The sequence below is a fragment of the Entelurus aequoreus genome, linkage group LG10, assembly GCF_033978785.1.
Source record: "Entelurus aequoreus isolate RoL-2023_Sb linkage group LG10, RoL_Eaeq_v1.1, whole genome shotgun sequence".
Lineage (NCBI taxonomy): Eukaryota > Metazoa > Chordata > Actinopteri > Syngnathiformes > Syngnathidae > Entelurus > Entelurus aequoreus.
Window position 1 is genome coordinate 67,586,283 of NC_084740.1, and position 24,999 is coordinate 67,611,281.

The 24,999-nt window shown below is 39.4% G+C and overlaps 1 protein-coding gene across 1 annotated transcript in view; it reads right to left on the bottom strand.

Moving 5' to 3' along the window:
- The window catches only part of kalrna (kalirin RhoGEF kinase a), a 282,218-nt gene that overhangs the window by 182,172 nt on the left and 75,047 nt on the right, over positions 1 to 24,999 (bottom strand). Inside the window, exons 5-10 of the mRNA XM_062061506.1 lie at positions 16,877 to 16,991; positions 8,103 to 8,295; positions 7,867 to 8,040; positions 4,264 to 4,347; positions 4,016 to 4,147; positions 3,827 to 3,949 (exon numbers count right to left, since the gene is read on the bottom strand). Of these exons, the coding sequence (XP_061917490.1) occupies positions 3,827 to 3,949; positions 4,016 to 4,147; positions 4,264 to 4,347; positions 7,867 to 8,040; positions 8,103 to 8,295; positions 16,877 to 16,991 (821 nt within the window). The remainder of the gene's footprint in view (positions 1 to 3,826; positions 3,950 to 4,015; positions 4,148 to 4,263; positions 4,348 to 7,866; positions 8,041 to 8,102; positions 8,296 to 16,876; positions 16,992 to 24,999) is intronic.

The following is a 24,999-nucleotide window of genomic DNA, read 5'->3' on the forward strand; positions in this document are numbered from 1 at the left end:
AGATTGTATGTGTGTGTCAGTGAAGGCAACACGTGTGTCAGTTTGAATGTGTATGTGACTGAAGGCAACACGTGTCAGTTTGTGTGTGTCAGTGAAGGCAACACGTGTGTCAGTTTGTTTGTCAATGTCAGTGAAGGCAACACGTGTGTCAGTTTGTTTGCGTGTGTCAGTGAACGCAACACGTGTGTCAGTTTGTTTGTTAATGTCAGTGAAGGCAACACGTGTCAGTTTGTGTGTGTCAGTGAAGGCAACACGTGTGTGAATTTGTATGTGTATGTCAGTGAAGGCAACACGTGTCAGTTTGTTTGTGTGTGTCAGTGAAGGAAACACGTGTCAGTTTGTTTGTGTGTGTCAGTGAAGGAAACACGTGTGTCAGTTTTTTGTGTTTGTCAGTGAAGGCAACACATGTGTCAGATTGCATGTGTGTGTCAGTGAAGGCAACGCGGGGTTCAGTTTGTGTGTCAGTGAAGGTAACGTGTCAGATTGTATGTGTGTTTCAGTGAAGGCGACACACGTGTCGGTTTGAATGTCAGTGAAGGCAACACATATTTCAGATTGTATGTGTGTGTCAGTGAAGGCAACACGTGTGTCAGTTTGAATGTGTATGTGACTGAAGGCAACACGTGTCAGTTTGTGTGTGTCAGTGAAGGCAACACGTGTGTCAGTTTGTTTGTCAATGTCAGTGAAGGCAACACGTGTGTCAGTTTGTTTGCGTGTGTCAGTGAACGCAACACGTGTGTCAGTTTGTTTGTTAATGTCAGTGAAGGCAACACGTGTCAGTTTGTGTGTGTCAGTGAAGGCAACACGTGTGTCAGTTTGTTTGTGTATGTCACTGAAGGCAACACGTGTGTCAGTTTGTTTGTGTGTGTCAGTGAAGACAACACGTGTGTCAGTTTGTGTATGTCAGTGAAGGCAACACATGTCATTTTGTTTGTGTGTGTCAGTGAAGGCAACACACGTGTCATTTTGTTTGTGTGTGTCAGTGAAGGCAACACATGTGTCAATTTGTATGTGTGTGTCAGTGAAGGAAACACATGTGTCAGTTTGTTTGTGTGTGTCAGTGAAGGCAACACGTGTGTCAGTTTGTTTGCGTGTGTCAGTGAACGCAACACGTGTGTCAGTTTGTTTGTTAATGTCAGTGAAGGCAACACGTGTCAGTTTGTGTGTGTCAGTGAAGGCAACACGTGTGTCAGTTTGTTTGTGTATGTCACTGAAGGCAACACGTGTGTCAGTTTGTTTGTGTGTGTCAGTGAAGACAACACGTGTGTCAGTTTGTGTATGTCAGTGAAGGCAACACGTGTCATTTTGTTTGTGTGTGTCAGTGAAGGCAACACACGTGTCATTTTGTTTGTGTGTGTCAGTGAAGGCAACACATGTGTCAATTTGTATGTGTGTGTCAGTGAAGGCAACACGTGTGTCAGTTTGTTTGTGTAAGTCAGGGAAGTCAACAAGTGTGTCAGTTTGTTTGTGTGTGTCAGTGAAGGCAACACCTATGTCAGTTTGTGTGTCAGTGAAGGCAACACGAGGGGCAGTCTGTATTTGTGTAAGTGAATGCAACATGTGTGTCAGTTTGTATGTGTCAGCGAATGCAACACCTGTGTTAGTTTGTGCGTGTGTGTCATCGAAGGCAACACATGTCGGTTTGTGTGTAAGTAAAGGCAACATGTGTCAGTTTGTGTGTGTGTCAGTAAAGACAACACGTCTATCAGATTCTGTGTGTATGTCTGTGAAGGCAACACAAGTGTGTGTCAGTTTGTATGTCAGTGAATGCAACACGTGTGTCAGTTTGGATGTCAGTGAAGGCAAGGCGTGTGTCAGTTTGTGTGTGTGTGTCAGTGAAGGCAACTTGTGTGTCAGACAGTATGTGTGTGTCAGTGAAGGCAAGACTTGTGTCAGATTGTATGTGTGTGTCAGTGAAGGCAACACGAGTGTCAGATTGTATGTGTGTGTTAGTGAAGGCAACATGTCTGTCAGATTGTATGTGTGTGTCAGTGAAAGCAACATGTGTTTCAGATTGTGTGCGTGTGTGTCAGATTGTATGTGTGTGTCAGTGAAGGCAAGACCTGTGTCATATTGTATGTGTGTGTCAGTGAAGGCAACATTGTCTGATTGTATGTGTGTGTCAGTGAAGGCAACACGTGTGTCAGATTGTATGTGTGTGTCAGTGAAGGCAACATTGTCTGATTGTATGTGTGTGTCAGTGAAGGCAACACGTGTGTCAGATTGTATGTGTGTGTCAGTGAAGGCAACATTGTCTGATTGTATGCGTGTGTCAGTGAAGGCAACACGTGTGTCAGATTGTATGTGTGTGTCAGTGAAGGCAACATTGTCTGATTGTATGTGTGTGTCAGTGAAGGCAACACGTGTGTCAGATTGTATGTGTGTGTCAGTGAAGGCAACACGTGTGTCAGATTGTATGTGTGTGTCAGTGAAGGCAACATTGTCTGATTGTATGTGTGTGTCAGTGAAGGCAACACGTGTGTCAGATTGTGTGTGTGTGTGTCAGATTGTATGTGTGTGTCAGTGAAGGCAAGACGTGTGTCATATTGTATGTGTGTGTCAGTGAAGGCAACATTGTCTGATTGTATGTGTGTGTCAGTGAAGGCAAGACGTGTGTCATATTGTATGTGTGTGTCAGTGAAAGCAACATGTGTTTCAGATTGTGTGTGTGTGTGTCAGATTGTATGTGTGTGTCAGTGAAGGCAAGACGTGTGTCATATTGTATGTGTGTGTCAGTGAAGGCAACATTGTCTGATTGTATGTGTGTGTCAGTGAAGGCAAGACGTGTGTCATATTGTATGTGTGTGTCAGTGAAGGCAACATTGTCTGATTGTATGTGTGTGTCAGTGAAGGCAAGACGTGTGTCATATTGTATGTGTGTGTCAGTGAAAGCAACATGTGTTTCAGATTGTGTGTGTGTGTGTCAGATTGTATGTGTGTGTCAGTGAAGGCAAGACGTGTGTCATATTGTATGTGTGTGTCAGTGAAGGCAACATTGTCTGATTGTATGTGTGTGTCAGTGAAGGCAAGACGTGTGTCATATTGTATGTGTGTGTCAGTGAAGGCAACATTGTCTGATTGTATGTGTGTGTCAGTGAAGGCAACACGTGTGTCAGATTGTATGTGTGTGTCAGTGAAGGCAACACGTGTGTCAGATTGTATGTGTGTCAGTGAAGGCAACACAAGTGTCAGACAGTATGTGTGTGTCAGTGAAGGCAACACGTGTGTCAGATTGTATGTGTGTGTCAGTGAAGGCAACACGTGTGTCAGATTGTATGTGTGTCAGTGAAGGCAACACAAGTGTCAGACAGTATGTGTGTGTCAGTGAAGGCAACACGTGTGTCAGATTGTATGTGTGTGTCAGTGAAGGCAACACGTGTGTCAGATTGTATGTGTGTGTCAGTGAAGGCAATATCGTCTGATTGTACGTGTGTGTCAGTGAAGGCAACATGTGTATCAGATTGTATGTGTGTGTCAGTGAAGGCAACACGTGTGTCAGATTGTATGTGTGTCAGTGAAGGCAACACAAGTGTCAGACAGTATGTGTGTGTCAGTGAAGGCAACACGTGTGTCAGATAGTATGTGTGTCAGTGAAGGCAACACAAGTGTCAGACAGTATGTGTGTGTCAGTGAAGGCAACATTGTCTGATTGGTTGCAGCTCCACCTTCATACTTTCCTTCACAGAGGAGATGTTGGACAAGATGATGAATGGAAGCTGCAGCTAACGGCGTAGCGTCACATGACCATAGCGCGAATGTTCTCCTTTAGGTCACATGACAGCGGGCACTTTATCGCCGCAAAGATATTTGGATGGACGCCGCTCACCTTCTCTGCGTCCTGCTCAAAGAGGCGCAGCTGGAAGCACTGGTCCAGCTTCAGCTTCCTGACGTGCCAGGTCTGGTGGAGATGTTGCCTGGTGGAGTGCAGCTTGTCCAGCAGACTGGCCACCTGAGAAGATACCCCGCTTAGCTTAGCTGCTCTGTCTCTAGTCTCTGCTCCCAAGCTCTCCCTTACCTTGGGCACCAGACTCTGGAAGTCAGCGGCGCCGGAGATGGAGCTCCTCCCCGAGTAGCCGTCGCTGCATCGGATGCACTGCAGCAGGCGCTGGCCTTCCCGGTCCAGCTCCTCCACTGGAGCCTTCAGCACCTTCAGCAGGAACAGGAGACATCACGCTGACAGCTGACAGCTGAGCCACTCTGCACACCAGCTGGTCTCATCTCTGAAGACCAAGCCATCATTCTTCACCTCCAGATGGTCCTCACCTTCTTCTTCAGCTGAGTGTGTTCTTCTATCAGCCCCCGAGATCCTTCAACGTCAGACGGGAAGTCCTTCTTGGACAGAAGTTCCTGCCACACCAAACAACACATGTTTAATCCAAGCAGCAAATAATACAACTGCTGTAGTCAAACACCTCATTCATCCTTTCATTATTCATCCTTTCAGCCTTGGATTCATACTTTACACATCAAGTCAGTCATCCTTCCATCCATTGTTGGATTCATACATCAAGTCATTCATTACACATCAAGTCATTCATCCTTCCATCCACTGTTGGATTCAAACATCAAGACATTCATCCATTCATCATTCCATCCATTGTTGGATTCATACATCAAGTCATTCATCCATTGATCCTACCATCCATTGTTGGATTCAAACATCAAGTCATTCATACATTCATCCTTCCATCCATTGTTGGATTAATACATCAAGTCATTCATCCATTCATCCTTCCATCCACTGTTGGATTCATACATCAACTCATTCATCCTTCCATCTATTGTTGGATTCATACATCAACTCATTCATCCATCCACTGTTGGATTCATACATCAAGTCATTCATCCATTCATCCTTCCATCCATTGTTGGATTAATACATCTAGTCATTCATCCATTCATCCTTCCATCCACTGTTGGATGTATACATTCATCCTTCCATCCACTGTTGGATTTATACATTCATCCTTCCATCCACTATTGGATTCATACATCAAGTCATTCATCCATTCATCCTTCCATCCACCATTGGATTCATACATCAAGTCATTCATCCTTCCATCCATTGTTGGATTCATCCAACCATTGTTGGATTCATACATCAAGTCATTCATCCATCCATTGTTGGATTCATACATCAAGTCATTCATCCATCCATTGTTGGATTCATACATCAAGTCATTCATCCATCCATTGTTGGATTCATACATCAAGTCATTCATCCATCCTTTGTTAGATTCATACATCAAATCATTCATTCTTCCAACCCTTGTTGGATTCATACATCAAGTAATTCATCAATTCACCTTTCATCCATTGTTGGATTCATACATCAAGTCATTCATCCTTCCACTGTTGGATTCAAACATCAAGTCATTCATTCATTCATCCTTCCATCCATTGTTGGATTAATGCATCAAGTCATTCATCCATTCATCCTTCCATCCACTGTTGGATTCATACATCAAGTCATTCATCCATTCATCCACTGTTGGATTCATGCTTCAAGTCATTCATCCTTCCATCATTGTTGGATTCATACATCAAGTCATTCACCCATTCATCCTTCAATCCACTATTGGATTCATACATCAAGTCATTCATCCATTCATTCTTCCATCCATTGTTGGATTCATACATCAAGTCATTCATCCATTCATCCTTCCCTCCATTGTTGTATTCATCCAACCATTGTTGTATTCATACATCAAGTCATTCATCCATCCATTGTTGGATACATACTTTAAGTCATTCATCCATCCATTGTTGGATACATACTTTAAGTCATTCATCCATCCTGTGTTAGATTCATTCATCCATCCTTTGTTAGAGTCATACATCAAGTCATTCATCAATTCATCTTTCATCCATTGTTGGATTCATACATCAAGTCATTCATCTGTGCAATTTTCCATCTATTGTGTAAATATTTTATTAAAACATCAATCCATCCATCCATTGTTGGATTACTACATCAATGCATTAATCTATTCATTCTTCCATCCATTGCGAAATTAATCTATTAAAACATGAATCCATCCATTCATCCTGCCATCCATTGTTGGATTCATACATCAAGTCATTCATCCATTCATCCTTCCAACCATTGTTGGAGTCATACATCAAGTCATTCATCCTTCCATCCATTGTTGGATTCATACATCAAGGCATTCATCCAACCTTTGTTAGATTCATTCATCCATCAAATCATTCATCCATTCATCCTTCCAACCCTTGTTGGGGTCATACATCAAGTCATTCATCAATTCATCCTTCATCCATTGTTGGATTCATACATCAAGTCATTCATCTGTGCATGTTTCCATCTATTGTGTAATTATTTTATTAAAACATGAATCCATCCATCCATTGTTGGATTACTACATCAATGCATTCATCTATTCATTCTTCCATCCATTGCGAAATTAATCTATTAAAACATGAATCCATCCATTCATCCTGCCATCCATTGTTGGATTCATACATCAAGTCATTCATCCTTCTATCCATTGTTGGATTCATACATCAAGTCATTCATCCATCCATTGTTGGATTAATACATCAAGTCATTCATCCATCCATTGTTGGATTAATACATGAAGTAATTCATCCATCCATTGTTAGATTAATACATCAAGTCATTCATCCTTCTATCCATTGTTGGATTCATACATCAAGTCATTCATCAATGTATCATTCCATCCATTGTTGGATTCGTACATCAAGTCATTCATCCATCCATTGTTAGATTAATACATCAAGCCATTCATCAATGTATCATTCCATCCATTGTTGGATTCGTACATGAAGTCATTCATCCATCCATTGTTAGATTAATACATCAAGCCATTCATCCTTCTATCCATTGTTGGATTCATACATCAAGCCATTCATCAATGTATCATTCCATCCATTGTTGGATTCGTACATCAAGTCATTCATCCATCCATTGTTAGATTAATACATCAAGTCATTCATCCTTCTATCCATTGTTGGATTCATACATCAAGTCATTCATCAATGTATCATTCCATCCATTGTTGGATTCGTACATCAAGTCATTCATCCATCCATTGTTAGATTAATACATCAAGTCATTTATCCATTCATCCTTCCATCCATTATGAGATCCATCTATCAAAACATGCATCCATTCACTCATCCTTCCATCCATTGTTGGATTCATTCATATTAACATTCAGTCATTCATCCTTCCAACCATTGTTGGATTCATTCATATTAACATTCAGTCATTCATTCCTCCAACCATTTTTGGACTAATCCATTAAAACATCTTTACAATCATTGTGTGATTCATCCACAAAGTCATCCATCCATTCTTTATTCCAACTAAAGTCGGATTCATCTATTAAAACATTCATCCTTCCATCCACTATTGGATTCATCCATTAAAAAAGCATCCGTTCATCCTTCCAACTATGGTGCAATTCATCCATCAGTTCATCCTTTCAGCTACTGTTGGATTCATCCTGGAATTCATCCTTCCAACCATTGCTGGATTCATTCATTCATTATTTCATGCATCCATTCACCAATTAATCCAACCAGCCAGCGATATAATTGTTCATCCATTTATTCAAACTCATCTTCATCAATTAGTAGAAGGCCTGATTGATGAACGGATTAATATTTGGGAAAATGCATGTAGCAACTGCTGATGAATGAATGAGTTTGTGGATTAACAAAAAATGTGATGGCTTTGATTTACCAATATATTTGTCAATTCATTCATTCATCTAGTCAATTCATCCATGAAGTCATCCAATAATCAGTCCATCCATGTATCAATCAGCCCATAAATCAGGTCATCTTCTGCTTCACCCATTCATCCATTAATGGTGTCACCTGCAGGTCCTCCAGCCTGGACAGCAGGTGAACAGCGTTGGACATGAACTCCTCCAGGGAGACTCGGAGGTCCATCCACTCCTCATGGTTGTAGTCCAAGGAGCCCTCGAAGTCGTCCGTCAGCTGTGAGGGATCCACCAGCTTGGCCAGACCTTCTACTGACACCATGCTGGTCTGGTGGGACCCAGGAACATGTCAGCTGGAGATAGTGGAGATACGCAAGCACGCACGCCCACCTCGAAGGAGAACTTGGCGCTGCCAAAGTTGGTCTTCTGCTTCTGCCAGAAGTTGTCGGGTTTAATGATGAGCGCCACGCAGATCTCCGCCGGGAAGAACTCCTGCAGGGTCTTCAGGAGAGGTTTGATCAACTCCCACTTGGAGCCGCGCATGTCGATGATGACGGTGAAGCCTCGCTTGCACACATCCTCGCTGCACACAGCACAAGAACGTGTTAGCTTCTAGAACCGGGGATCCACGGAGAACCACAGACTGACAAAATCAAAGGATGCGTGTTCACCCTCAAAACCCGAACAATATCTATTCTTTTTGCAAAGAGCTAGCAAATGCGGTTGTGGAGGGAGAGTGTGATCAGCGCGCCTGCAGGAGCAAAGGTCAGCAAAAAAAAGCTGGCATAGTAATGTTAGCATGCAAGGAGGTATCGTTCCTTTAAGTAAAAAAATATTCGTTGCTGAGGTGTATACTTGCAAAATTAGCACACAAAAAAAAGCTAGCATAGTAACGTTAGCATGCTAAGAGGTATTGTTTCGTCGAGTAACAAAATATTATAAAAATATATAAAAAGCTAGCATACTTACAGGCATCATTCCGTCAAGTAACAAAATATTGACGCTGAGGTGTATACTTGCAAAATTAGCCAAAAAAAGGTAGCATAGTAACGTTAGCATGCTAAGAGGTATCATTCCATCAAATAAAATATTTGACGCTGAGGTGTATACTTGCAAAATTAGCCCAAAAAAAAGCTAGCATAGTAACGTTAGCATGCTAAGAGGTATCGTTTCGTCGAGTAACAAAATATTATAAAAATATATAAAAAGCTAGCATACTTACAGGCATCATTCCGTCAAGTAACAAAATATTTGACGCTGAGGTGTATACTTGCAAAATTAGCCAAAAAAAGGTAGCATAGTAACGTTAGCATGCTAAGAGGTATCATTCCATCAAATAAAATATTTGACGCTGAGGTGTATACTTGCAAAATTAGCCCAAAAAAAAGCTAGCATAGTAACGTTAGCATGCTAGGAGGTATCGTTCCTTTAAGTAAAAAAATATTTGTTGCTGAGGTGTATACTTGCAAAATTAGCACAAAAAAAAAAGCTAGCCTACTAACATTAGCATGCTTACAGGCATCATTCCGTCAAGTAACAAAATATTTGACGCTGAGGTGTATACTTGCAAAATTAGCCAAAAAAAAAGCTAGCATAGTAACATTAGCATGCTAAGAGGTATCGTTCGGTCGAGTAACAAAATATTTGACGCTGAGGTGTATAATTTTTAAATTAGCAAAAAAAAAAAGCTAGCATACACATTAACATGCTAAGAGGTATCGTTCGGTCGAGTAACAAAATATTTGACGCTGAGGTGAATACTTGCAAAGTTAGCAAAAAAAAAAGCTGGCATAGTAATGTTAGCATGCTAAGAGGTATTGTTTCGTCGAGTAACAAAATATTATACAAATATATAAAAAGCTAGCATACTACAGGAGGTATCGTTCCTTTAAGTAAAAAAATATTCGTTGCTGAGGTGTATACTTGCAAAATTAGCACAAAAAAAAAAGCTAGCATAGTAACGTTAGCATGCTAAGAGGTATTGTTTCGTCGAGTAACAAAATATTATACAAATATATAAAAAGCTAGCATACTAACATTAGCATGCTTACAGGCATCATTCCGTCAAGTAACAAAATATTTGACGCTGAGGTGTATACTTGCAAAATTAGCCAAAAAAAGGTAGCATAGTAACGTTAGCATGCTAAGAGGTATCATTCCATCAAATAAAATATTTGACGCTGAGGTGTATACTTGCAAAATTAGCCAAAAAAAGGTAGCATAGTAACGTTAGCATGCTAAGAGGTATCATTCCATCAAATAAAATATTTGACGCTGAGGTGTATACTTGCAAAATTAGCCCAAAAAAAAGCTAAGCATAGTAACGTTAGCATGCTAGGAGGTATCGTTTCTTTAAGTAAAAAAATATTTGTTGCTGAGGTGAATACTTGCAAAATTAGCACAAAAAAAAAAGCTAGCATACTAACATTAGCATGCTTACAGGCATCATTTCGTCGAGTAACAAAATATTTGACGCTGAGGTGTATCATTTTTAAATTAGCAAAAAAAAAAAGCTAGCATACACATTAACATGCTAAGAGGTATCGTTCGGTCGAGTAACAAAATATTTGACGCTGAGGTGAATACTTGCAAAGTTAGCAAAAAAAAAAGCTGGCATAGTAATGTTAGCATGCTAGGAGGTATCGTTCCTTTAAGTAAAAAAATATTCGTTGCTGAAGTGTATACTTGCAAAATTAGCACAAAAAAAAAAGCTAGCATAGTAACGTTAGCATGCTAAGAGGTATTGTTTCGTCGAGTAACAAAATATTATACAAATATATAAAAAGCTAGCATACTAACATTAGCATGCTTACAGGCATCATTCCGTCAAGTAACAAAATATTTGACGCTGAGGTGTATACTTGCAAAATTAGCCAAAAAAAGGTAGCATAGTAACGTTAGCATGCTAAGAGGTATCATTCCATCAAATAAAATATTTGACGCTGAGGTGTATACTTGCAAAATTAGCCAAAAAAAGGTAGCATAGTAACGTTAGCATGCTAAGAGGTATCATTCCATCAAATAAAATATTTGATGCTGAGGTGTATACTTGCAAAATTAGCACCAAAAAAAAAGCTAACATACTAACATTAGGCATCATTCCGTCAAGTAACGAAATATTTGACGCTGAGGTGTATACTTGCAAAATTTGCCAAAAAAAAGGTAGCATAGTAACGTTAGCATGCTAAAAAGGCATCATTCCGTCAAATACAATATCTGACGCTGAGGTGTATACTTGCAAAATTAGCAAAAAAAAAGCTAGCATACCAACGTTAGCATGCTAAGAGGTATCATTCCATCAAATAAAATATTTGACGCTGACATGTATACTTGCAAAATTAGCCCAAAAAAAAAGCTAGCATAGTAACGTTAGCATGCTAAGAGGTATCGTTTCGTCGGGTAACAAAATATTTGACGCTGAGGTGTATACTTTTTAAATTAGCAAAAAAAAAGCTAGCGAACAAATTAGCATGCTAAGAGGTATCGTTCGGTGGAGTAACAAATAATTTGATACTGAGGTGAATACTTGCAAAATTAGCAAAAAAAAGGTAGCATAGTAATGTTAGCATGCTAGAAGGTATTGTTCCTTTAAGTAAAAAAATATTTGTTGCTGAGGTGTATACTTGCAAAATTAGCAAAAAAAAAAGCTAGCATAGTAACGTTTAATATATAAAAAGCTAGCATACTTACAGGCATCATTCCGTCAAGTAACAAAATATTTGACGCTGAGGTGTATACTTGCAAAATTAGCCAAAAAAAGGTAGCATAGTAACGTTAGCATGCTAAGACGTATCATTGCATCAAATAAAATATTTGACGCTGAGGTGTATACTTGCAAAATTAGCCCCCAAAAAAGCTAGCATAGTAACGTTAGCATGCTAGGAGGTATCGTTTCTTTAAGTAAAAAAATATTTGTTGCTGAGGTGAATACTTGCAAAATTAGCACAAAAAAAAAAGCTAGCATCCTAATATTAGCATGCTTACAGGCATCATTCCGTCAAGTAACAAAATATTTGACGATGAGGTGTATACTTGCAAAATTAGCCAAAAAAAAAGCTAGCATAGTAACATTAGCATGCTAAGAGGTATCATTTCGTCGAGTAACAAAATATTTGACGCTGAGGTGTATAATTTTTAAATTAGCAAAAAAAAAAAAGCTAGCATACATATTAACATGCTAAGAGGTATCGTTCGGTCGAGTAACAAAATATTTGACGCTGAGGTGAATACTTGCAAAGTTAGCCAAAAAAAAAGCTGGCATAGTAATGTTAGCATGCTAGGAGGTATCGTTCCTTTAAGTAAAAAAATATTCGTTGCTGAGGTGTATACTTGCAAAATTAGCACAAAAAAAAAAGCTAGCATAGTAACGTTAGCATGCTAAGAGGTATTGTTTCGTCGAGTAACAAAATATTATAAAAATATATAAAAAGCTAGCATACTTACAGGCATCATTCCGTCAAGTAACAAAATATTGACGCTGAGGTGTATACTTGCAAAATTAGCCAAAAAAAAGGTAGCATAGTAACGTTAGCATGCTAAGAGGTATCATTCCATCAAATAAAATATTTGACGCTGAGGTGTATACTGGCAAAATTAGCCCAAAAAAAAGCTAAGCATAGTAACGTTAGCATGCTAGGAGGCATCGTTTCTTTAAGTAAAAAAATATTTGTTGCTGAGGTGTATACTTGCAAAATTAGCACAAAAAAAAAAGCTAGCATAGTAACGTTAGCATGCTAAGAGGTATTGTTTCGTCGAGTAACAAAATATTATAAAAATATATAAAAAGCTAGCATACTAACATTAGCATGCTTACAGGCATCATTCCGTCAAGTAACAAAATATTTGACGCTGAGGTGTATACTTGCAAAATTAGCCCAAAAAAAAGCTAAGCATAGTAACGTTAGCATGCTAGGAGGTATCGTTCCTTTAAGTAAAAAAATATTTGTTGCTGAGGTGAATACTTGCAAAATTAGCACAAAAAAAAAAGCTAGCATACTAACATTAGCATGCTTACAGGCATCATTCCGTCAAGTAACAAAATATTTGACGCTGAGGTGTATACTTGCAAAATTTGCCAAAAAAAAAGCTAGCATAGTAACATTAGCATGCTAAGAGGTATCATTTCGTCGAGTAACAAAATATTTGACGCTGAGGTGTATAATTTTTAAATTAGCAAAAAAAAAAAGCTGGCATACACATTAACATGCTAAGAGGTATCGTTCGGTCGAGTAACAAAATATTTGACGCTGAGGTGAATACTTGCAAAGTTAGCAAAAAAAAAAGCTGGCATAGTAATGTTAGCATGCTAGGAGGTATCGTTCCTTTAAGTAAAAAAATATTCGTTGCTGAGGTGTATACTTGCAAAATTAGCACACAAAAAAAAGCTAGCATAGTAACGTTAGCATGCTGAGAGGTATCGTTTCGTCGAGTAACAAAATATTATAAAAATATATAAAAAGCTAGCATACTTACAGGCATCATTCCGTCAAGTAACAAAATATTTGACGCTGAGGTGTATACTTGCAAAATTAGCCAAAAAAAGGTAGCATAGTAACGTTAGCATGCTAAGAGGTATCATTCCATCAAATAAAATATTTGACGCTGAGGTGTATACTTGCAAAATTAGCCCAAAAAAAAGCTAGCATAGTAACGTTAGCATGCTAGGAGGCATCGTTCCTTTAAGTAAAAAAATATTTGTTGCTGAGGTGAATACTTGCAAAATTAGCACAAAAAAAAAAGCTAGCATACTAACATTAGCATGCTTACAGGCATCATTCCGTCAAGTAACAAAATATTTGACGATGAGGTGTATACTTGCAAAATTAGCCAAAAAAAAAGCTAGCATAGTAACATTAGCATGCTAAGAGGTATCATTTCGTCGAGTAACAAAATATTTGACGCTGAGGTGTATAATTTTTAAATTAGCAAAAAAAAAAAGCTAGCATACACATTAACATGCTAAGAGGCATCGTTCGGTCGAGTAACAAAATATTTGACGCTGAGGTGAATACTTGCAAAGTTAGCAAAAAAAAAAGCTGGCATAGTAATGTTAGCATGCTAGGAGGTATCGTTCCTTTAAGTAAAAAAATATTCGTTGCTGAGGTGTATACTTGCAAAATTAGCCCAAAAAAAAGCTAAGCATAGTAACGTTAGCATGCTAGGAGGTATCGTTCCTTTAAGTAAAAAAATATTTGTTGCTGAGGTGTATACTTGTAAAATTAGCACAAAAAAAAAAACTAGCATCCTAACATTAGCATGCTTACAGGCATCATTCCGTCAAGTAACAAAATATTTGACGCTGAGGTGTATACTTGCAAAATTAGCCAAAAAAAAAGCTAGCATAGTAACATTAGCATGCTAAGAGGTATCATTTCGTCGAGTAACAAAATATTTGACGCTGAGGTGTATAATTTTTAAATTAGCAAAAAAAAAAAAGCTAGCATACATATTAACATGCTAAGAGGTATCGTTCGGTCGAGTAACAAAATATTTGACGCTGAGGTGAATACTTGCAAAGTTAGCAAAAAAAAAAGCTGGCATAGTAATGTTAGCATGCTAGGAGGTATCGTTCCTTTAAGTAAAAAAATATTCGTTGCTGAGGTGTATACTTGCAAAATTAGCACAAAAAAAAGCTAATCATAGTAACGTTAGCATGCTAGGAGGTATCGTTCCTTTAAGTAAAAAAATATTTGTTGCTGAGGTGTATACTTGTAAAATTAGCACACAAAAAAAAACTAGCATCCTAACATTAGCATGCTTACAGGCATCATTCCGTCAAGTAACAAAATATTTGACGCTGAGGTGTATACTTGCAAAATTAGCCAAAAAAAAGCTAGCATAGTAACATTAGCATGCTAAGAGGTATCATTTCGTCGAGTAACAAAATATTTGACGCTGAGGTGTATAATTTTTAAATTAGCAAAAAAAAAAAGCTAGCATACACATTAACATGCTAAGAGGCATCGTTCGGTCGAGTAACACAATATTTGACGCTGAGGGGAATACTTGCAAAGTTAGCAAAAAAAAAGCTGGCATAGTAATGTTAGCATGCTAGGAGGTATCGTTCCTTTAAGTAAAAAAATATTCGTTGCTGAGGTGTATACTTGCAAAATTAGCACAAAAAAAAAAGCTAGCATAGTAACGTTAGCATGCTAAGAGGTATTGTTTCGTCGAGTAACAAAATATTATAAAAATATATAAAAAGCTAGCATACTAACATTAGCATGCTTACAGGCATCATTCCGTCAAGTAACAAAATATTTGACGCTGAGGTGTATACTTGCAAAATTAGCCAAAAAAAGGTAGCATAGTAACGTTAGCATGCTAAGAGGTATCACTCCATCAAATAAAATATTTGACGCTGAGGTGTATACTTGCAAAATTAGCCCAAAAAAAAGCTAGCATAGTAACGTTAGCATGCTAGGAGGTATCGTTCCTTTAAGTAAAAAAATATTTGTTGCTGAGGTGTATACTTGTAAAATTAGCACAAAAAAAAAAACTAGCATCCTAACATTAGCATGCTTACAGGCATCATTCCGTCAAGTAACAAAATATTTGACGCTGAGGTGTATACTTGCAAAATTAGCCCAAAAAAAAGCTAGCATAGTAACATTAGCATGCTAAGAGGTATCATTTCGTCGAGTAACAAAATATTTGACGCTGAGGTGTATAATTTTTAAATTAGCAAAAAAAAAAAGCTAGCATACACATTAACATGCTAAGAGGCATCGTTCGGTCGAGTAACAAAATATTTGACGCTGAGGTGAATACTTGCAAAGTTAGCAAAAAAAAAAGCTGGCATAGTAATGTTAGCATGCTAGGAGGTATCGTTCCTTTAAGTAAAAAAATATTCGTTGCTGAGGTGTATACTTGCAAAATTAGCACAAAAAAAAAAGCTAGCATAGTAACGTTAGCATGCTAAGAGGTATTGTTTCGTCGAGTAACAAAATATTATACAAATATATAAAAAGCTAGCATACTAACATTAGCATGCTTACAGGCATCATTCCGTCAAGTAACAAAATATTTGACGCTGAGGTGTATACTTGCAATATTAGCCAAAAAAAGGTAGCATAGTAACGTTAGCATGCTAAGAGGTATCATTCCATCAAATAAAATATTTGACGCTGAGGTGTATACTTGCAAAATTAGCCCAAAAAAAAGCTAGCATAGTAACGTTAGCATGCTAGGAGGTATCGTTCCTTTAAGTAAAAAAATATTTGTTGCTGAGGTGTATACTTGCAAAATTAGCACAAAAAAAAGCTAGCATACTAACATTAGGCATCATTCCGTCAAGTAACGAAATATTTGACGCTGAGGTGTATACTTGCAAAATTTGCCAAAAAAAAGGTAGCATAGTAACGTTAGCATGCTAAAAAGGCATCATTCTGTCAAATACAATATCTGACGCTGAGGTGTATACTTGCAAAATTAGCAAAAAAAAAGCTAGCATACCAACGTTAGCATGCTAAGAGGTATCATTCCATCAAATAAAATATTTGACGCTGACATGTATACTTGCAAAATTAGCCAAAAAAAAGCTAGCATAGTAACGTTAGCATGCTAAGAGGTATCGTTTCGTCGAGTAACAAAATATTTGACGCTGAGGTGAATACTTGCAAAATTAGCACAAAAAAAAAGCTAGCATACATATTAGCATGCTAAGAGGTATTGTGCGGTCGAGTAAGAAAATATTTGATGCTGAGGTGAATACTTGCAAAATTAGCAAAAAAAAAGCTCGCATACTAACATTAGCATGCTTACAGGCATCATTCCGTCAATTAACAAAATATTTGACGTTGACGGGCTTTTAGCTCGGTGACTAGCACGCTCATCGCTCATGCCCGACGACCCAGGTTTGGAGTCCCAGGGGATCACAAATCTGACTGAACCAGACGCAAGACACTTGTATGAAGACATTATTTGGATCATTGACCGTGAAGTGAAAACGTGCCAAGTGGTCTGGTCAGTTCCTGCCCTGGGACTAAAGAGGCTTGAAGTGAGTCCGTCTGTGGTTCTGCTGCCAACACTCGAGTGCTTTCATGCCCATGCAAATCTAAACTGGCTCCATCTGCTGCTTTGATTCGGCCGACACCAACCAGGACCAGCATCAAAAGCTGCCCGCTTCATCCCGCCGCCATTTGGCGCCCCTGCTTGTCGCGCACCTGGGGACTGTGGACAGGTACGTGACCAGCCTCCGCAGGTCCTCCTGCTTTATTCGGTCGTGGTTGCTTCTTGCCGGGAACGTCAGGATCGGACCTCCTCGTTTGTCCCGCCCACCTGTGCACAATAATAAACAGTATCATGGTCATTATTGCAAAAACTAGTGTTTAGTGTAGCAAATATGATTGTTTATTATTGTAAAAAATATTGTTTATTATGGTAAATATTATTGTTTATTATTACAAATGTGATTGTTTGATTTTTGGAAATATGCTTGACTCTCTCGCAAATAATACTGTTTATTTTTGTACAAATTATTGTTCATTATTGCAAATAATACTGTTAATTATTGTGAATATTATTGTTTATTATTGAAACATATTATTGTTATTCATAAAAATATTATTTTTATTGCAAATATAAATTTTTAATTCAAATAATATTGTTTTATTGCAAATATGATTGTTCATCAATGCAAATATTTAGAATTTTTTGCAAAGCAAATATTATAATTTATGAATACAATATTGTTTAATAATACAAAAACATGCTATTGATTATCATTACAGTGTTAAATCTTTGGAAATATGATTTGCAAATAATACTGTTTATTTTTGAACATACTATAATTTATTTTTAAATATATCATTTATTTTTGTAAATATATTTTTTTCATACTGTTCATTATTTTAATATAACTGTTTATTGTTAATTATTTAAACATTATTGTTATTAATACAAATGTTATTATTGCAAGTATAAATTATTAATTCAAATATTATTGTTAATTATTGCAAATATTATTAATGTAAATAATATTGTTATTTTATTGCAAATATTTATGAATCACGCAAATATGATTGTTTAGTTTTTGCAAATTATATGAATTATTAATACAATATTATTGTTTATTAATGCAAAAAACACTATTGATTATTGTTACAAATATAATTGTTACATTTTTGCAAATATGATTGTCTTTTTTGCAAATAATACTGTTTATTTTTGCCCATATTACAATTTACTTTGCAAATTTTGGTGTTTTTTGATGCAAATATGATTGTTTATTTTTGTACAAATTGTTGTTCATTATTGCAATATAACTGTTTATTAATGCAATTTTATTGTTAATAATGCAAACATTATTATTATTAAAGGTACTCATTAATAATGCAAATATGTGTGTTTATTGATGCAAATAATATTGTTTATTACCGTAAATATTATTGTTTATTATTGCAACATTATTGTTGTTAAGGTAAATACTACGGTTAATATTTTGCTAATATTATATTGTAATAATACAATATTGCTGTTTATTAATACAAACATACTATATATACATATTATTACAAATATGATTGTTAAATCTTTGGAAAAAAGATTGCCTTTTCTGCAAATAATATTGTTTATTTTTGCACATATTGTTTATTTGAGTAAATATAATTTTGTATAAATTATTGTTTATTAGTGCAAATTTAACTGTTCATTATTGTAAATATTATTGTTTATTATTGTAAATAATATTGTTTATTATTGTAAATATTATTGTTTATTATTGCAACATTTAGGTTGGAGTTCAAATCCCAGCCGAGTCATACTAAAGACTATAAAAATGGGACCCATAACCTCCCTGCTTGGCACTCAGCATCAAGGGTTGGAGTTGGGGGTTAAATCACCAAAATGATTCCCGGGCGTGGCGCCGCTGCTGCCCACTGCTCCCCAAGGGGATGGGACAAATGCAGAGGACAAATTTCGCCACATCTAGTGTGTGTGTGACAATCATTGGTACTTTAATCTTTAGGCGTGGCGAAGTTGGTAGAGTGGCTGTGCCAGCAATCGGAGTGTTGCTGGTTACTGGGGTTCAATTCCCACCTTCTACCTTCCTAGTCACGTCCGTTGTGTCCTTGGGCAAGACACTTCACCCTTTGCCTCTGATGGCTGCTGGTTAGCGCCTTGCATGGCAGCTCCCGCCATCAGTGTGTGAATGTGTGTGTGAATGGGTGAATGTGGAAATAGTGTCAAAGCGCTTTGAGTACCTTGAAGGTAGAAAAGCGCTATACAAGTATAACCCATTTATCATTTATTTATTTATAATCTTAAATTATTGTTTTTAATGCAAATAATATTGTTTAGTTTTTTGCAAATATTATGGTTTATTAATACAAAATTATTTGTGAAAATATTGTTTTTTAATGCAAATGCTGTTGCTTATTATTTCAAATAGTGCTAATTATTAATGTTAATATTATTGTTTATTACTGAAAGGATTACAGTTTAGAAATGAAAATCATTTTGTTACTTTTGGGGTTGCATTCGGTTCTTAGGTCAGATTTGGTTTTTAAGTGAGATTTGGGTTTTAGGTCAGATTTGGTTCTTAGGTCAGACTTGTTTTTTAGATGAGATTAGTTTTTTTGGTCGCATTCGGTTGTAAAGTCAGATTTGGTTGTTGGGTCAGATTTGTTTTTTAGGTTAGATTTGGTTGTTGGGTCAGATTTGGTCTTTAGGTCAGATTTATTTGGGTCAGATTTGTTTTTAGGTCAAATTTGGTTATTGGGTCAGATTTGTTTTTTAGGTTATATTTGGTTGTTGGGTCAGATTTGGTCTTTAGGTCAGATGTATTTGGGTCAGATTTGTTTTTAGGTCAAATTTGGTTATTGGGTCAGATTTGTTTTTTAGGTTATATTTGGTTGTTGGGTCAGATTTGGTCTTTAGGTCAGATTTATTTGGGTCAGATTTGTTTTTAGGTCAAATTTGGTTATTGGGTCAGATTTGTTTTTTTTAGGACAAATTTGGTTATTGGGTCAGATTTGGTTTTTAGGTCAGATTTGGATTCAAGATCAGATTTGGTAGTTGGGTCATATGTGGTTTTTAGGTCAGATTTGGATTCAAGGTCAGTTGTGGTTGTTGGGTCAGATGTGGTTTTTAGGTCAGATTTGGTCTTTAGGTCAGATTTAGTTATTGGGTCAGATTTGATTTTTAGGTCAGGTTTGGATTTTAGGTTAGCTTTTCGTTGTTGGGTCAGATTTTGTTATTGGGTCAGATTTGGGTGGGCTGTATTCCAACTATGGCGGCCTCACACTCCTCAGCCTTCTCGGTAAAGTCTATTCAGGTGTACTGGAGAGGAGGCTACGCTGGATAGTCGCACCTCGGATTCAAGAATATCAGTGTGGTTTTTGTCCCGGTCGTGGAACTGTGGACCAGCTCTATACTCTCGGCAGGATCCTTGAGGGTGCATGGGAGTTTGCCCAACCAGTCTACATGTGTTTTACGGACATGGCAAAGGCCTACGACCGTGTCCCTCGGAAAGTACTGTAGGGAGTGCTCCAGCAACATGGGGTCTCGGACTGTCTGATTGTGGTGGTTCGCATTGTAAGTCGGATACGACTCCGCAAGGGCTGCCCTTTGTCACCGATTCTGTTCATAACTTTTTACACAGAATCTCTAGACACAGTCTGGGCGTTGAGGGGATCCGGATTGGTGGCTGCAGGATTAGGTCTCTGCTTTTTTTAGATGATGCGGTCCTGCTGGCTTCATCTGGTTGCCATTTCCAACTCTCACTGGATCGGTTCACAGCTGAGTGTGAAGCACCTGTCAGTCCAAGTCCATGGTTTTCGCTCGAAAAAGGGCGGAATATCATCTCAGGTTGCGGATGAGATCCTGCTTTAAGTGGAGGAGTTCAAGTACCTCAGGGACTTGTTCACCAGTGAGGGAACAGTGGATCGTGAGATCGACAGGTGGATCATGGCAGCGTCGGCAGTGATGTGGACTCTGCGCCGGACCGTCGTGGTGAAAAAGGAGCTAAGCCGGAAGGCAAAGCTCTCAATTTCCCGGTCGATTCACGTCCTTATCCTCACCTATGGTCATGATCTTTGGACTATGACCAAAAGGACAAGATCACGGGTACAAATTTCTAGGTTATTAAGGCTCTCCCTTGGAGATAGGGTGAAAGGTTCTGTCATGAGGGTTAGGGTTAGGGATTAGGGTCCATGGTTTTAGCTCGAAAAAGGGCGGAATGTCATCGCCAGGTTGCGGATGATATCCTGCCTTAAGTGGAGCAGTTCAAGTACCACAGGGACAGTGAGGGAAGAGTGAATTGTGAGATCAGCAGCATGTGGACTCTGCGCCAAACCGTCGTGGTGAAAAAGGAGCTAAGCCGGAAGGCAAAGCTCTCAATTTCCCGGTCGATTCACGTCCCTATCCTCACCTATGGTCATGATCTTTGGACTATGACCAAAAGGACAAGATCACGGGTACAAATTTCTAGGTTTTTAAGGCTCTCCCTTGGAGATAGGGTGATAGGTTCTGTCATGAGGGTTAGGGTTAGGGATTAGGGTCCATGGTTTTAGCTCGAAAAAGGGCGGAATGTCATCGCCAGGTTGCGGATGATATCCTGCCTTAAGTGGAGCAGTTCAAGCACCACAGGGACAGTGAGGGAAGAGTGAATTGTGTGTGGACTCTGCGCCGGACCGTCGTGGTGAAAACGGAGCTAAGCTGGAAGGCAAAGCTCTCAATTTCCCGGTCGATTCACGTCCCTATCCTCACCTATGGTCATGGTCTTTGGATTATGACCAAAAGGACAAGATCACGGGTACAAATTTCTAGGTTTTTAAGGCTCTCCCTTGGAGATAGGGTGAAAGGTTCTGTCATGAGGGTTAGGGTTAGGGATTAGGGTCCATGGTTTTAGCTCGAAAAAGGGCGGAATGTCATCGCCAGGTTGCGGATGATATCCTGCCTTAAGTGGAGCAGTTCAAGTACCACAGGGACAGTGAGGGAAGAGTGAATTGTGAGATCAGCAGCATGTGGACTCTGCGCCAAACCGTCGTGGTGAAAAAGGAGCTAAGCCGGAAGGCAAAGCTCTCAATTTCCCGGTCGATTCACGTCCCTATCCTCACCTATGGTCATGATCTTTGGACTATGACCAAAAGGACAAGATCACGGGTACAAATTTCTAGGTTTTTAAGGCTCTCCCTTGGAGATAGGGTGATAGGTTCTGTCATGAGGGTTAGGGTTAGGGATTAGGGTCCATGGTTTTAGCTCGAAAAAGGGCGGAATGTCATCGCCAGGTTGCGGATGATATCCTGCCTTAAGTGGAGCAGTTCAAGCACCACAGGGACAGTGAGGGAAGAGTGAATTGTGTGTGGACTCTGCGCCGGACCGTCGTGGTGAAAACGGAGCTAAGCTGGAAGGCAAAGCTCTCAATTTCCCGGTCGATTCACGTCCCTATCCTCACCTATGGTCATGGTCTTTGGATTATGACCAAAAGGACAAGATCACGGGTACAAATTTCTAGGTTTTTAAGGCTCTCCCTTGGAGATAGGGTGAAAGGTTCTGTCATGAGGGTTAGGGTTAGGGATTAGAGTCCATGGTTTTAGCTCGAAAAAGGGCGGAATGTCATCGCCAGGTTGCGGATGATATCCTGCCTTAAGTGGAGCAGTTCAAGTACCACAGGGACAGTGAGGGAAGAGTGAATTGTGAGATCAGCAGCATGTGGACTCCGCGCCGGACCGTCGTGGTGAAAAAGGAGCTAAGCCGGAAGGCAAAGCTCTCAATTTCCCGGTCGATTCACGTCCTTATCCTCACCTATGGTCATGATCTTTGGACTATGACCAAAAGGACAAGATCACGGGTACACATTTCTAGGTTTTTAAGGCTCTCCCTTGGAGATAGGGTGATAGGTTCTGTCATGAGGGTTAGGGTTAGGGATTAGGGTCCATGGTTTTAGCTCGAAAAAGGGCGGAATGTCATAGCCAGGTTGCGGATGATATCCTGCCTTAAGTGGAGCAGTTCAAGTACCACAGAGACAGTGAGGGAAGAGTGAATTGTGTGTGGACTCTGCGCCGGACCGTCGTGGTGAAAACGGAGCTAAGCTGGAAGGCAAAGCTGTCAATTTCCCGGTCGATTCACGTCCCTATCCTCACCTATGGTCATGATCTTTGGACTATGACCAAAAGGACAAGATCACGGGTACACATTTCTAGGTTATTAAGGCTCTCCCTTGGAGATAGGGTGAAAGGTTCTGTCATGAGGGTTAGGGTTAGGGATTAGGGTCCATGGTTTTAGCTCGAAAAAGGGAGGAATGTCATCGCCAGGTTGCGGATGATATCCTGCCTTAAGTGGAGCAGTTCAAGCACCACAGGGACAGTGAGGGAAGAGTGAATTGTGAGATCAGCAGCATGTGGACTCTGCGCTGGACCGTCGTGGTGAAAAAGGAGCTAAGCCGGAAGGCAAAGCTCTCAATTTCCCGGTCGATTCACGTCCTTATCCTCACCTATGGTCATGATCTTTGGACTATGACCAAAAGGACAAGATCACGGGTACACATTTCTAGGTTATTAAGGCTCTCCCTTGGAGATAGGGTGATAGGTTCTGTCATGAGGGTTAGGGTCCATGGTTTTAGCTCGAAAAAGGGCGGAATGTCATAGCCAGGTTGCGGATGATATCCTGCCTTAAGTGGAGCAGTTCAAGTACCACAGAGACAGTGAGGGAAGAGTGAATTGTGTGTGGACTCTGCGCCGGACCGTCGTGGTGAAAACGGAGCTAAGCTGGAAGGCAAAGCTCTCAATTTCCCGGTCGATTCACGTCCCTATCCTCATCTATGGTCATGGTCTTTGGATTATGACAGAAAGGACAAGATCACGGATACAAGTTTATGTTTTTAAGGCTTTCCCTTGGAGATAGGGCGAAAGGTTCTGTCATGAGTTGGCTCGGGCCTGCCCCCCAGACGCCTCCCTAGGGAGGTGTTTAGGGCGCGTCCGAACAGTAGGAGGCCAGGACACGTTGACAGACTATGTCTCCCAGTTGATCCGGGAACGCCTCGGGATTCCTAGGGAGGAGCAGGACGAAGTGGCTGGACGGAGGCAAGTCTGGGCTTCTCTACTAAGGCTGCTGCCCCCATGGGACCTGACCCGGGACAAGCAGAAGTAGACGGATGGATGAATGGCTCATATTTAGTCTTAAATTCAGATTTGGTTGTTTGGCCAGCACAGCTGCGCCACGGAGTGTGACGCTCGAGTGCTTCTCGCATATCAGTTAGCTTTGGCACGCTCACGTGAACGTCTGCCACATGGCAGAGGTCCACATAAGTCATGTTGGTCTTACGCGAGATGTTTTTCCTGCACGCTTCCTGCCGGCCGCAAATCCAGCAGAGACCAGAAGGACTCTGTGGTCCCAGTTAATGGTTTTTTCTGCAGGCCACATTTGGTCTGCTGTGGGAAAACCTCCAGCCATCTTGCGTGACCACAGTCTCGGTCTTGGTCTTGGTGCTGCGACTAAGACTCACTTCTGATATTATTCATGTTCATGTTTTTCTGATGTCTTGCAAAGAACAAGGACACAAACAGAATGAGGTGAAAAGTACTTCAAGTCCTAGGAGCCGATACTGGTGTATGCGCAGTACTTTGTGATTAGTACTCCCGACCAAAAAGTGGATTTGTACAAACTGTTGGGACACAAAAGACCAGATTTGGAGTCAGCCCTGCAAAAAGGACACGTCTCTGGCGACAAAAGAGCGCTGACATTTAGCGCAGCACAAAGAAATATGCTAATGAGAACTTTGGGGCTGGTGTGTGTAGCACACACACACACACACAAAAAGATTGCTTTGATCTCAAAGACTTCTAAACTACAGTTTTAACAGTCGCTAGCGAGGGTTTTGCTCCAGATAAAAAGCACTTTGGACTTCTGAGTCTTCATTACATCAGGAGGTGAAAACTTCAGGCTCATTTTAGCACATGATTGGAATTCAATTTAAGAATCGTTATCCGTGCAAAAGAGGGATAATGTATGACATGAACGTGTCTTTGAATACAATTAAAGTTGAATCCAGCCTAGCATGATGTTCAAGTGTAGTGTTGCTAATCTAGAATAATGTTAAAGTGTAATGTTAGCATGTAACTCACATAGCTATGCTAGTGGTGTTACTGACCTAGAAATATGTTAAAATGTAATGTTAGCATGTACCTCACATAGCTATGCTAGTGTTGCTAATATAGAATAATGTTAAAGTGTAATATTTGCATGTAACTCACATAGCTATGCTAAAGTTACTAATCTAGAGCGGTGTTAAAATGTAATGTAAGCATATAGGTCACATAGCTATGCTAATGTTGCTAACCCAAGAGGA